Here is a 14,774-nt window from a genome sequence, read left to right as displayed (position 1 = left end):
ATTAAAAAATAAATTATATGCAAAATAAATAAGTATTACTCTCTTGTCCAACATTAGTTGTCCACTATACTATATTGCATTGTCCAACAATACTTTTCTACTTTATGAAATCAAAGGATAATTTTACACTTAGTTTCTAATTTACCCTTCTCATTAATTATAGTCATTTTTCTATCACATTTTTCAAGACATTGTATTTATTAATTCAAGTGGTGATATAGTAAGACTACCCTTTTATTTATAGTTTTTTAAGAAGCACGCAAAGTCAATAGTGGACAACTATTGTTGGAAAGATGGAGAATATATATTTGATATAATAAGGATTTGGGTTGTTCATGATTATAGTTAAAATATAAAATCGAATCGCAATTTGAACCAAATCAATTAAAAATTGGTATTTGATTTGGTTTGGTTTTAATTTTGAAAAACGATTCCATTTGATTTGGTTTACTAAAAATCAACCGCAAAATAATATCGATAAACCATATATATATACACACGTATTGTTCATAAAATAAAATATAAATGTTTAGTTAGATTTTAGGCCAAATACATAAACAAATTTCTAAACTTATTGGGTTTTCCCTCTTAGGTACCTCAACTATGTTATTTTCCCGTCGAATCATTGAGTCACCCATACTTTGTTCCTTTTAAACATTGTTGGTTGATATGGAACTACATTTTATGAGGGGCATTGATAGATGATACATTTGTTGTTCCAGAACTCATTAGTTCAATTGATAGTGAAAATGTTCGAGAATAATTGTGTTTTACTTTAAATCATTTGAGTACATTAGAACACAAATGAGACTAACACACATTTCTTTATTCTTTCAATCAAATTCATTATAATATGAACACAATTGAAGACATTTACAATAGAGAAGTCAATCAAAATCAGCTAACAGTGTTTAAAAGGAACAAATTATGGGTGATTCAATAATTCAATATGAAAATGGCGTAGTTAATGTACCTGAGGGGAAATACCCAACAAGTTCAGGGCTATGTTTATGAGTTTGGCCTAAATTTTAATTTATTAAGTCTGACTTTATCATTATTTCAAGTCCAACCCTTAAATTTTGGCTCAACTATTACAATCCTAAGTCTAAGTCCATCAAAATCCATTACTTTAGTGTTTACCTATCCTACCTAATATAAAGATAGTCACACTTTCTTCTAGAGTTTTTGGCCAAAATCATCCTTAAACAATACTCCAAACTTAAACTACATCCTTAAAGTATCTATGTTAACACGAAACATCCTCCAAGTATTTAAAAGTGAACAATTTTTCATCATTCTATTTTAATTTATCGGAAAACTAACAGATCCCACAAAAATCAAGTCATTTTTTCCTAATTATTATTTTTAGATACGTTAAAAATATTGTCGTGAACTTTTTCGATTATTGAGTTTAGCATTACGCAAAATCTTTTAATTTGACAGTTTTTTCATTTATTTTTCATATATTTTATATGAAAAATATTATTAGTTGAAATATGTTTCTTCTCCACCGAATATACTAGAAGCGGCGTTTGTTGGAGACTTCCGCTTTTAATAATGTAGAAAGAAACTCAAATGCGAGGCATACTCAATATTTTGGTCACTTCAATATCACACTGGTCCAAAATTTTTATTGATCTAAATACACTTTGACTATGGAAAAAGTAAAGATAATTAAGCTTCAGCTTCTTTCCGTTACTAAATGAGAAAAAGAGCAGATCATGTACCATTACACCTTTGACACATTTTTTTATTTCCGTAAGCAATAATGTTTAAGATTTTAAATATTTTTTCCAGAAACTTCATATAACAAGTAATGAAATTATGCAAGAAAACTTTTGTTGATAGTCACATGAATTGCTCATGTTTTTGTAGGAACATTTAGTTTTTTGACGATATCTCACGTAAAGATGAAAATTGCTTACTTCTAAATACTTGAAAGATGTTTTTGGCCATAAACTCCTTTCTTCTACTTGAATCACTTTGTTCGTGTAATAATAACTCTAGTATTGTTTAATTGAATCGACAATAATTATTCCATGGATTGTTCATTTACTAGGTGTTTATGTCTATCGAAATATGTATATTTTCAAAAAATTTATTACTTTCAATCTTGAAAAATTGAACCAAATCGATAATAACTAAATCGATGATTATTTTTTAATTTGATTTTAAAAATTTAATAAACCAATTAAATTGATTTAATTTTAGTTTTAACCAATAACTGATCCAAATTGAATCACAAACCTCTTAATAATAAGATCAATAGTGCAATGAAAGGAGAGTTTGATTATTATTGGAAGTTGTAGGAATTTGTGTTGCAAAATCATCCACATCAAATTAAATTCCTATGCAATAAATTCATAGTGGTTATCTTTTGCCAATCTTGATTGAAAATATCTCAATAATATTAAAAATTTGTATGATCACTCAATTATTTGAGACATGTCAAATCTTATTTGACCTTTGCCTCCCTCTCTCCTTTTTCCTCTTGAACCAAAATTTTACCAGAAAATTAGTTCAAAGTTTTCATGGGCCTTGATTTTATTTGCCTTGTTAATCTCAGCTTCCATGGCCAATCTTCTACCTTTATCTCACTTTACTATTAGTTCTTCTCTTATCAGATTCCGCATTACCCGTTTTCATCTTCTCCTTATCTTCCTCCATTCTCTATTATAGGACCCATAATCCTTTTCCCCCTTCAAATTCGGATCTTTGTGAAATTTACACAATTTTAAACCCTTTTCTTCTTCTTCTTTACAATTTGAGTTGTAATGGCATCGGTGTTTTTGTATCATGTGGTTGGGGATCTGACAGTGGGAAAACCGGAGTTAGTTGAATTTACGGAGACACAAACAGTGGAGGCGGCTATAAAGGCTATTGGGGAGTCTACGGAATGTGGGATACCAGTGTGGAAGACGAGATCTCAAAAGGGTATGATTGAGAATGCAGAGATGAGGCGAAAAAGGTTTGTGGGTATTCTTAATTCTCTTGATATTGTTGCATTTTTGGCTAGAGAGGAATGTTTGGCTGATCAGGAGAAAGCTATGAAGACTCCTGTTTCTGAGGTTGTGCTTCCTGATAATTCTTTGCTCAAGGAGCTTGATCCTGCCACCAGGTTAGTCTCCTTACTTTTGTGTTCATTGCCAATCCTTTGGAAAGCTTATGATGATGCTGTTGTCTTATAAATTCTATTAATGTAAGTAGGAGATAGCTTTTAGAATGATTGTTGAAAAGTTACTTTGGTTGAGAAGAACACGTCGTCGGAATTTCAAATTTGAATAACAGAATTACTTGGTATCTTTTGCTAGTGGGAGGTGGTAGGTATCCTCTAGAATTAGGTGCAAGCTGGTCCGTACATCACAATTATCAAGAAGACAAAGAAGTTTGTAGTTTGAATTATTGAAAGTTTTACTTCAAAAGAGAGAATGGATTGAGTTCCTTTTTAGAATTGGGACGGAGGAAATAGTGTTTTACTCGCAAACCACAGTTAAGTATTATTCATAATTCAGCTCATAAGTGATCGCTCACTTCTTCAGTACCAATCTGTATAGTTGGTGGATATTACTTCTTGCCAAGTGTTTTAAGACATGAAAATTGAACAGCTGCCATATAATTAAAAGGATAAAAAAAAGGTCCTACAGGTGGGTGTATATATTTCTGGTGTCTACCTGGCCTGACAGATCTGCCAATAATCAATTAATTGACTGGTGGAGCCTCGCGACTGTTGTAAGTTAGTTAGGCTAATTTAGTTAAAGTTTTGGAGAGTTGACTTATGCAGTGTTTCATTTGATTGAATTTGAATTTCTGAGTACCTTAAAGATTTGGGGTTCTCTATTATACTGGGCTGGAAATGGGATGTAGCGGTTGCTGGGTTGTACTCTATGACATGGATATTGGAGACCCCAAGTTAAGTATTGGAGTGGAAAAGTGTAGAGGGGTAGGCCCATACTCTATACATCATTGTTGCTGTCTAACCACACAGTTCAAAGAATGTGTTATGGGATGGTCCTCCATAAGTGTCTCTGCTCTTCCTTTGTCTTCATACTTTGCCATGACAGTGTTGCTGTGTTGGTTCTCTGAGATTCCTTTGGAACCACCCATTGCATGCCCAAGGATTTAGGAAATGCTCCATTTTTACTTTTTTACCTTGCAATAGAAAAATAAAAGTTCTTCAGTTTCAGGGCTATCTTTGCACAAAAAGTATCTGTGACATTACTTGAATCCACTTTTCCTCCTTGGACAGATTTTCTATGTAACCATCCATCCAAAACATATGACTTTTGGTGGATCATTTGTATGGAAATCGTCTTTGAACAAGCTGAATTGCTCATCTTTTCCACTCTTCATTGACCACTGATAATATGAGCGAGAGTGTGTTATCTTTATTGTATTTCCACTTCCCTGTATGTCTTTGTTTCCAGAAGTTGCATGTTCTCTAGTATTTCCAACATAAGAGTTATACTTCCCAACTCCAGATCTTTGTATATATCTCCTTAAGCTCAGATCCCAGATTCTGTCTCTGCAACTTTATGCAGCTTTACATATCAGAGATAAATTTTTGGGGAATCTCCTTGAATGGGGGCATGGTTTATCCATATACCATGTGAAATCTGTTCGTGATGCCATTTCCAATATGCATTCTTGTCAGTGCTCAACTTCACCCATAAATGTGTTTCCAAATGAGCTTGTCACAGGTTTGGAGCACCATTATCTTCCATACTGTGTCAGCTCTGTTGGACTTCCCCATATCATCCTTCTTTTTATTCCCTGGATCGGGTATTCTGATCCCAAATCTCATTAGCAGGTTTTATTGTAAACTCTTGTTGTCTATGCTTAGATTTCTGATTTTCAAAATCCCCTTTCCTTTTTCTTTAGGATATTAGGCCATTTAACAAATGAATCTTCTCTCCTGGCTGTCATCCCATGAGAAGTCCCTTCTTATGTTGGGATTCGATCCAAAGCACTTTTCATAAGTGTCATTCATCCGCCAAATGATGTCTTCTTCCAGGGTGCTAGCTTAGAAAAACTTTTCAGTTCTTAATCACTCCTTGCCTCACCTTGCAGTATTTGTACTTGGAGCACAGTGGAAGACCCAATTATGTTGCAGGGAATTCACTCAGTTGTTGGCTAATTCAGAAATTTGACAGTCTTCATTGCACTGAGAATATGCTGTTTTTTGGCCAAGTTTATGTGATGTTGACTAACGGCTTCAAATGTCTACATATTATATTTAGATGTTGTAGTTGTTCCTTCTCTGCATCACACAATATTAATGTATCATCTGCATATAATGTGTAAAACCTCTAACGTGTCCCTGGCATTTCCTTCAATTCTGAAGCCTCTTATCCAGCTAAGTTTTGAAGCTGTTTTAAGAATAAGACAGTGTCTCCATCACCAGTAAATAGTAATGATGACCTCTTTGGCTGATCAGAGTTTCTGATATTAATAAATGTAAGGGATAATTTCAGAGACCTCCCCTCTGGTTTCGCTCCATAGCACTAACCTTTCTTGTGGTTTACAATATAACGCTTACATGTATTGTTTTGATTTCTTTGTAACAATTGTTTTAAATTGTTTATCATTGAATAAAAGCAGTTACAACCTCACCAATTTGCCGTTCACTGCAATCTCGTAATTAACTAATTAAATTCCTTTGGACTATAAAAAGTTCTAATATCCATGCCCATATTTTCCTCCTCTCTTCCTCCAGAAAAACTGTTTCTTCAACTTCAGCATGCGTCTTTAGTGACTTCAATGTCCATCTAGCTTCTTGAAGCTGCTTTAATGAAAAACTTCTCTAATATTTAAGCAGATATGTTGAAATTGATGTACTATTATTCTAACCTAACCTAAATTAAGTGTATAATTACCTGTTGTCGAGTCATCTTTCTATTTGACGTACTTACTCATATGTAGAGAACACAAAACCTATAGTTGTTTAATCTTTGCAACTTTTTAGCCTCAGGCACCTTATACCTCTTCTTTTGAATCAGGTGTCTATTTGTGATTTTTAATTGCTTGTTGTGTATGACATTCATCTTAATCTAGCTGCACCATATATTGCAAGGCTAAACAATGCCGAAAGCTGTTTTTCCTTTCCCTCTTCTCTGTCGTTTGGAGTTCTTGTCCTTCTCACCGCCAATAGCAAATGTTTTGCATGTTTTGAACCTAATAGTTCATGTGTCCTCTTAATCATAAATTTTTTCAGTAGATTAAGGATCGTTCAGTCAAAGGAACCCCCCCCCCCCCACCCACCCACCCCAAAAAAAAAAAAAAGAGAACGCTGCCACTCACAATGTTCATGATTTCTTTATTGTTCTATCTTGTCCTGAGACTCCTTTCATGGTGCTAGCTTAACATAAAATTGATCATTCTCTAGTTAGATATTTGAACTTCGTAACTTTGCGTTTTCATGCTGTATTGAATGGATAGACTAATTATTAGCTGCTACGAACAGATAGCTTTAGGAGTGTATTTAATCAGCTGGTTGACATCATTATTCAATTTGTGGTCTCTCTCAGTGGTCGGACGATTCATGCCTGGGATGAAGAGTAGAGTGGATGGTTTCTTGATCCTTGCTCATTCAGAATAGAATGTGAAATTGAATTTCACTTAACATGACTAGGTTCTAGTAATAAATCCAGCCTATTGAAGGAGTCTTCTTATTTTGAAAATGCTCAGGGAAAAATTGAAGAATAGCACCAAAAAGTCTTGTTGAGTAACTTTTCCTATAGTACTTTTGCAGAGCGTAGATTTTATCTCTGGTTAGTAATAGCATAACCCCCCAACTTCCACTTCTTAAAAGAATATACCTAGAAGAACAAACATACATCCTTGTATAAAATAAGATCTCCTGAACAGAAACTAGAAGAGGAAGGATCTTGATCCATGAGTACTTTGCACTCGGCGAAAGAGCTATGGATCTGTTTGGGAAGGGTGAAGAGGAGAGGGAGACGTGGGGTGGGTGTGGGGTGGCAGGACCGATCAATAGAGTAAGTGGCCTAAAGCCAAAACTTATTAAAATATCATAAAATATTTTAATGAAATTCATGTATTTTTTTCGAAAGTCACTCTTTTAACATTTTTAGATGCAAAGCTATAAACTACCCTTTAAAGGATTGATTAATTTAATATTTCTTTTCATAGACAAATAAAAATAATTGATTTAGAAAAGTTTAGTTTAAAATAGTATATAAAATTGTCATAAACAGAAAAAAAAAATGTAATAAAAACCAAATGGATAAGTATGTGTAATAAATTATGACAGGTAGAAACTTAACCTTGTTTGCTTACTCTTTTAACTTCTCTAACTAAAATCTAAAAAAAAAAGGTGAAACCTTTTATTTATGATAATTAAAAAAAATTGTCTTAAAGTACTATAAAACTAAGTACTATTACCAAGTTTTTTAAAGTGACATAGGAATGAGTTTGCCCCTATCCCTCTCTCCTCTATATATTTAAGTACTATTTTCAAATCTTACTAAACAGTATTGCAAGGGTCCATATCACCTATAATAGTCAACTTATATGTGAAGTAATAAGACAGTTGAATAATATAATGAGTTTGCTGCTAAAAAGTGAGTGGACGATGAAAGTTTGTAGAATTCTTTAATTGGTATATTGCTGATATATTGTACTTTGCAGATTGATAGATGCACTGGAAATGATGAAGCAAGGTGTGAAGCGACTCCTAGTTCCCAAAAGTGTTGTATGGAGAGGCATGAGCAAGAGATTTTCAATTCTTTATAATGGCAAATGGCTAAAGAACATTGATACTTCTAACCCAGCTGCCAATGCCAACCGTCCATCAACTTCTTCCCCTGTGCCCATTCGTGACAAATTCTGTTGTCTGTCCAGAGAAGATATCATCCGTTTTATTATTGGTTGCCTTGGTGCATTAGCCCCTATTCCTCTCTCCTCGATCTATTCCCTTGGAATCATTAACCCAAACTACTGCTCAATAGAAGCATCACGCCCAGCTATAGATGCCACTCAAAAACTACCATCGGATCCCCCTGCAGTTGCAGTCATTGATCCTATGGCAGATGATTACAATAAGATAATTGGCGAGATTTCAGCCACTAAACTGTGGAAGTGTGATTACTTAGCTGCAGCATGGGCCTTAGCTAATTTTTCAGCAGGACAATTTGTGATGGGTGTTGAGGATAATATTTCCCCAAGTTCCTTACCTGATTTTCCAGTCAATTCTATGGTAACAAATGCGAATACAGCCAATAGTCGTGGTAGTATAGTTAGGCCAAAAAAATTTAGCAGCAGGAGTATTGGGTTCGTCAGCAATCCAACAAACTCATCTTTAAGTGTTTCTAGGAGCATGTATCGTGGCAGAAGTGCACCATTGACATGTAAGGAGACAAGCTCACTAGCTGCCGTTATGGCTCAAATGCTGTCACATCGTGCAACTCATGTATGGGTTACTGATGCCGATAATGATGACCATTTAGTTGGAGTTGTTGGCTACGCTGATATCTTAGCTGCTGTTACCAGACCACTTCCTACCACCAATCCTGAATCCCACTCCTGCTCCAGTATGTTGATTAATTAGGCGTAAAGTTGGTACAGGTGTGGCCAGTTTTATACATTTATGCTTTTCTGTGCATCTTTTCCTGTTTTGCATCTGTTTTGAGGTTTAGATTTGTTAATGTGAGAACTATATGTTGTATACTCTAAAATGTGAATATGTGATATGGTGACTGCTTCAATAAGTTGAAAGGATGGAAATTGAACAATTTGTTCACCTTCTTGTCTTTTTTACAAGGTTTTCAACTTGTTCCACAATGCATACATTTCTCATCAATTCATCGTTTATCTTCATTTTTTATAAACATCAATTTAATTTTTGAACAATATAATTGTCGAAAAACTTGATGCAGGAGCATATGATATGCTGAAACACATTGAGTCCTGAATTCGATGCATAGCATAGATACATGTAGTGTGAAATCATTGTATTTCAACATATATATATATATGGCCTCAGTCATTCCCGGCCCCTTAAAGTTATCCGCATAATTCAGTTAGACACCTTATCTAAGATTTGTTTCAATTGAACACTTTTACTAGTTAAAATATATTCCTATTGAACATTTTCTGACAAACAATTAAAAATAGAGAGTGAGTGACATACACTCGCAGATGATATGGACAATAACCAATAATAAAAAAAGACATGTGGCATTGACCCCATAATAGCAATTAAAAAAATAAATAAAATAAAATTACTTTTTTAGTCAAAAAGTATATATAAAATAAAAATAGAAAATGAAAACCTTTCTTCCTCGTTTCTTCTTTGCATAACACTCACCCAACTGCATCACCTCCATATACATTGAAAACACTTCGATAATGATTGGAGCTCCGATTTTCCTCTCTCAATTCACACAAGGATTTTTTTCCCCCGCTGATATACCTGCCCCATCTCCTTTATACTAAAATTCATCAGCATTGTTGTGCTATTTCTTCCAATCTCACCTCTTTTTTTTGGTCAAACGTCAATTCACATTCACATGTTTCTTTAATTTCTCTACGTTGTAAGTTTTTTAGGGTTTATGAACTTTTTAGCAATTTTAAAAAAATAACTTCAGATTCGTATTAGTCTTTACCGGAAAAAATGGTGTTTCACCGAAATTATTTTTGAGACAATTTGATTGTTATTTTTTTTTTTGATGAAATTCTCTTCTGAAACTCCAAAATAATGTTGATGATATCGAGAATGGCGGAACAATGCTAGAAAGAAAGTATATGAGGAAGGGGTGAGGCAGGGGATGGTGGCTTAGGAATTTGGCTGATAATAAATTAGTTTCTCTTTTAAACAAAAAAAAATGAAACCAAAACAAGATTTTCTAAAGATCGAAGAACACAGAGTGCTTTGAAGAAGATGATTGTTGAAGGATAATGGATTCTGTTTTCCTTTTTTTTTATTAAGAGATCTTTGTTGAACTAAATTATTAATTTTAGTTATTTAATAATATATCTAGGTTTCAAGAAACTACAAAATCAACTTTAAAAAATTAAAAAATAATAGTAATGGGATCTATTCACGCGATCAAGGACAGTGAATTACACTTATCTTGCCACATAAGCATCTTGTGTTTAATTGGAATATGTTTTGAACAATTTAAGGGTTAAATTGGAACATGACCTAGTTGAGGTGTCTAAGTGAATTATGAGGACAACCTTAAGGGATCGCCTATGACTTAAGCCTATATATATTAAATTTTCAACGCATAATTGCAAATATTACTAATAAGAACCTTGAAATATGCTAATCAATAGATTTAAGTTCTGAATTCGCCTTTGAAATTTTCGAAGAATCAAAGGCTCACAGGCTTGGTAATGGGGGAAAGGTGTTCATTGCAGTCTTGCTACAATAATCTTTGAGGGTGTGTTTGGTACAAAGGAAAATATTTTCCTAGAAAATATTTATCTTGGAAAACAAGTGAATTTTTTAACTTATTTTTTCATATTTGGTTGGTGAGTAGAAAATATTTTTTCGATGTTTGGTTGACAATGAAAATATTTTTCAAAAAATATCTTTCATTTTTGGCTTGAGACTGGAAAATACTCTTTAGGAAAATAATTTCTAACCTGAAAATCAATTTTTCAATAAAAATAAGAAAATTTGAAGTATTTTCTTTTTTGAAATATTTTTTAAAATATTCTTTTTTTGTTTGGGGCTGGTTTGAGGTAGGGGCTGATTTGGGGTAGGAATAAAAAAAGTATTTTAAAATAAATAAGAAAATTTAAAAACTTTTAATTTTTTTTTTTGAATGGGGAGGGTCGGGAACATAGTGCGAGGTAGGGTAAGAAAAAAAAACACATAATACATTAATATGTTTCTTTAACTTGACTTCATTTTGTATGTATATCCTTAAACTACAAGCAGACACTTAAACTTGTATAAAATTGAACAAGTAGACACATGGTCATATGTGGCATAATACACATAAGACATCTCGTAGAACACAAATTACCATGTAAGATGTCAAGTAACAAACATATATCTTTTTATTCAATCTTATACAAGTTTGAGTGTCTACTTGTGCATACTCAAGTTGGAGGACATAGACGTAAAATGAGGTAAAGTTAAAGGGCATATTTATGTATTATGCCAAAAAAAAAATGTTGAAGGATGAAGTAGAGAGTTTGGAAATTGTTTTCCTTAACTTTTGAAGAGAAATCATTTTCCTTAGATTTGACGAATATTAGTTGTTTGGAAAACATTTTCCCAATCATTTAAGCAACCAAACATGAAAAAAGTAGAGAACTTTTCCAGAAAATATTTTCATTTAGTACCAAACACACTGTAAATCACCTCAAATTTCCTTTGCAATGAACCAGGCTTGCTTTGATGTGATTATTGTTGCGAGAAAGAGGTTATCATGAACAATCTGCTTAATAAAAATCAACGTCTTAAGATCTTTCTTTTGTCCCACAATCTATTTCCTTTGTCAACTTTGCAAAATTTCGTTCTATCAACGATTTGAGTATCATTTACTTTAGAATTCTGTAACCTTTTTCTTAAAGATGAAAATGAATGATTGTGCTACATTTAGTAGGATGGTGAAAGACGTGCTGTCAATTTAAGAATCATTAGTAGCTTTTGAGGCAGCTTTCAGCGTGACAAGATTTCAAATTGAAGATCACATATATTCGTTACCAAAAGAAAGTTTGGAGATATCAACGTTGTTTATTGGATCAACGCCAAGCGAAGAAAATAAGAACTTTCAAAGTTAAATAGTCAATATGAAGTTTTCTTAGATTCAGTCATTAAATGTGGTAGTGAAAATGACGTGAAATTTCAAGATCGTTAACAGGTTATATGAAGACCGGAGATTGATAATGATCAATCTTTAGCCGAGTTAGAGCAAAGTTTTAGATAATTATACACCTATTAATATTAAATTCAAGGCTTAATTAAAATAGATTTTTTTTCTAGAAGATGTCTGCGTAATTTAGGCACTATACTAATAGTTATAAATTGAAATACAAATTTGATTATTTGAATAAATTAGATTGTTTTTATCCTGGTTTTCAATACATTTCTTTTTTTGTTATTTGAGTTTTTGAATTACTAACTTATAATTTATAAATTTCAAATATTAAAAACTTAATATTTATAATGTAAAAAAATTTTAAAAGAAAAAATTTAACAAACATAAGTTACTTAAATTTAAAGCAATAACTTTTATACTACAAATCTTAAAAACCTGTAACACAAAATGAAAAACTTAGAAAAAAGAACTTTTACAAACTTCACTTACAAGTTACAAACTTATAAGTAATAAATTGGAAAACTTAGAAAACAAATACTTTAATAAAGTACATAACTAATTTACTTATAATATTAAACTTTAAATATTTCAAAACTTAGAAAAATATATTCACTCCTATTACATAATTCAAAATATAAAATTTGTATTCGTTGGCTCAAGAAAATAAAAAGATAGTTATTTTATTAAACTTTATTCACGGTCTCATTTATCCCATTCGGCTTCGTTCCGTTTTGATTCATTTCGATCTCTATGGAACGGGACTGCATTTTCATCCCAGTTATTTCGATTTGATTCATCCAGATCATACAATTTAACAATCCGATTAAATCGATTCATTCTTATTCGATCATTTCATTTTGATATAGTGTCCAGTCTTAGATCATTTTTTAAATCAATCTTCAATAGATGTCTCACCGACAATTTCAGAATTAGGAATCTTTTTAAAGTCTTTTTTTTCCTATTTTCTTTTTATGATTATTTATTCAGAATTTTATGATAATAATGTGTAACTAAATAATCTACTTATTATAGGACGATGATTTCATGATTACATTGATAAATTAATTAACTTACTAATTAGACGTTATTTATTAAATTTTGTGCCCATCTATTTGATTGTTTTTCAAAGTAGTTTGATATTTCTAGGAACCTCTAATTTAGCATTATAAAAATGTTGAATAGCGTGGGTCTTATTATTATGATATTATGGTCTTGAAAGAAATAAAAATGATAATTATAAAATAAATTTTTAGACATGATGACTATTTAAGAAATTTACATAAAAAGTTTTGAGTTCACACACTTGATATACGCCAGTAATATATATAAATATTTTTAAAAGGAGAATCTTATTTATTTATTTATTAAAATCAACTTGTGTTGTTCCCTATCGAATAATTAAAAAAAGGTGTACTTAATTATGTTAGTCCATTTTATACTCGATAACAATTTAATTAGCACATGTTATTTGTCAACGTAAAAGTCCCAATGATTTGTGAATAATTTTCTAAAGTTAATTTAATTAACACATGTTGTAATTTCTTAATTAGTATGACCCGTTAATTAATATTCCCTTATATTTTTTTCATATTAAGAGAAACATATTTTTTCTAATTTTATTCTCAACATTAATAACTTATTCATCAAATTATTTTCTGTGTCTAAGATTGTATATTAATATAAATATTATAATAAAATTTTCATATTAACTATTGTTTTTCAAAAGACGTGTATAATTCAAAATGGATAAGCAAAAATCAACGAAGAATTATCATATTATGATTTTGTCGCTTACAACTCCCATTGTCCAATATTAAATGAACATTTTCTACTTTATATGGTGATTAAAAAATTATAAATAAATTGATCAACTTACTATTTTGTAATTTCTTCATATTAATTAGCTTCTTTGAAGGAAAAAAGAAATTTTGAATCTTCAAATTTGTTTAAACTTCCAAAGCCCATATTAATTGTATATGTAGGGGGTAAAATAAGAAAAAATAATAAATTCTATCATGATTTATTAAGTGATCAAATAATATTTTCACTTTTATTTGTTATGTTGTATTTTTCGCCAGTTAAATTAGATTACATTAATTCAATATTTTAAATAAATAAATTAAATATTTAAAAACTATAAGTTGTAATTTTTTGCATAGCAATATAATGAAAATATATATCGTAAAATACAAATTAAAGTCTTTATAAAAAATATGACAATCTAAAATGAACAAATAAAGTATGAGATAAATATTTTTAGTAAAATGTACGTATAATATGAGACGAAGAGAGTATTCAATTGTAGCCAACCAAATTTTACCAAAAAGAAATAGGAGACTTTCATCACTTCCCATGTTAGAATTTTCTCAAGTCAGCCATGTATTAGCATTTATTGGGGTTGACAAAAAAAACCCTAATTAACGCTTTTTATATTATTGACTACTAATTAAAACTTGGTTTACTATATTGCAAATTGTTCTTTAATTATTGCTTTAATTTTGTGTATTACTAGGTCTTCATAGATCATTAGTTTGACCAGATGGGGATCTTACATGTAAAAGTTATGAATGTATTGTGTGTGTTCATACGAGTGAAAATATTTTTTCGATTCGATTTTCTAGGAAAATACGTGGGTTTTATATTATTATTGTGTTTAATATGTATTTTAATGAAAATTATAACATAAATTTAGAATAATAAAAGTTGACTCAAAATTTTAATAAGTTCATACAATGATGTTGAAATAGTTGCTTTAAATTACATAAGCTGATATAATAATATTAAAATCGTGTTGATTTGTTGCAGTGCTTGAAATATAAAGAATCACTACATCAAAAATAATTACTAGCGGGAATTAATTTTTAATCGTTGTTAAATATGTATTTTTAGCGGCAGTTAGCACTTTTTGAATATGTCCCTAAAGCTTTTATCAACATTGATTCTTATAACACTTAACTAATGTCGGTAAAGACTTTAGTA

General features: G+C 31.2%; 1 protein-coding gene across 1 annotated transcript; it reads left to right on the top strand.

Annotated features, from left to right (window-relative positions):
* Positions 1–2,282: 2,282 nt before the first annotated feature.
* Positions 2,283–8,771, top strand: LOC101251876 (CBS domain-containing protein CBSX6). The gene is made up of 2 exons (XM_004237323.5): positions 2,283–3,118; positions 7,648–8,771. The coding sequence occupies exons 1-2, from the start codon at positions 2,775–2,777 to the stop codon at positions 8,564–8,566; spliced, it is 1,263 nt and encodes a 420-aa protein (XP_004237371.1). The 5' UTR covers positions 2,283–2,774; the 3' UTR covers positions 8,567–8,771.
* The last annotated feature ends 6,003 nt before the right edge of the window (positions 8,772–14,774 follow it).

Source organism: Solanum lycopersicum, chromosome 4 (genome assembly GCF_036512215.1).
Source record: "Solanum lycopersicum chromosome 4, SLM_r2.1".
Classification (NCBI taxonomy): Eukaryota; Viridiplantae; Streptophyta; class Magnoliopsida; order Solanales; family Solanaceae; genus Solanum; species Solanum lycopersicum.
Note: the sequence above shows the minus strand (reverse complement) of the source record. Positions and strands in the feature narration are given on the sequence as shown.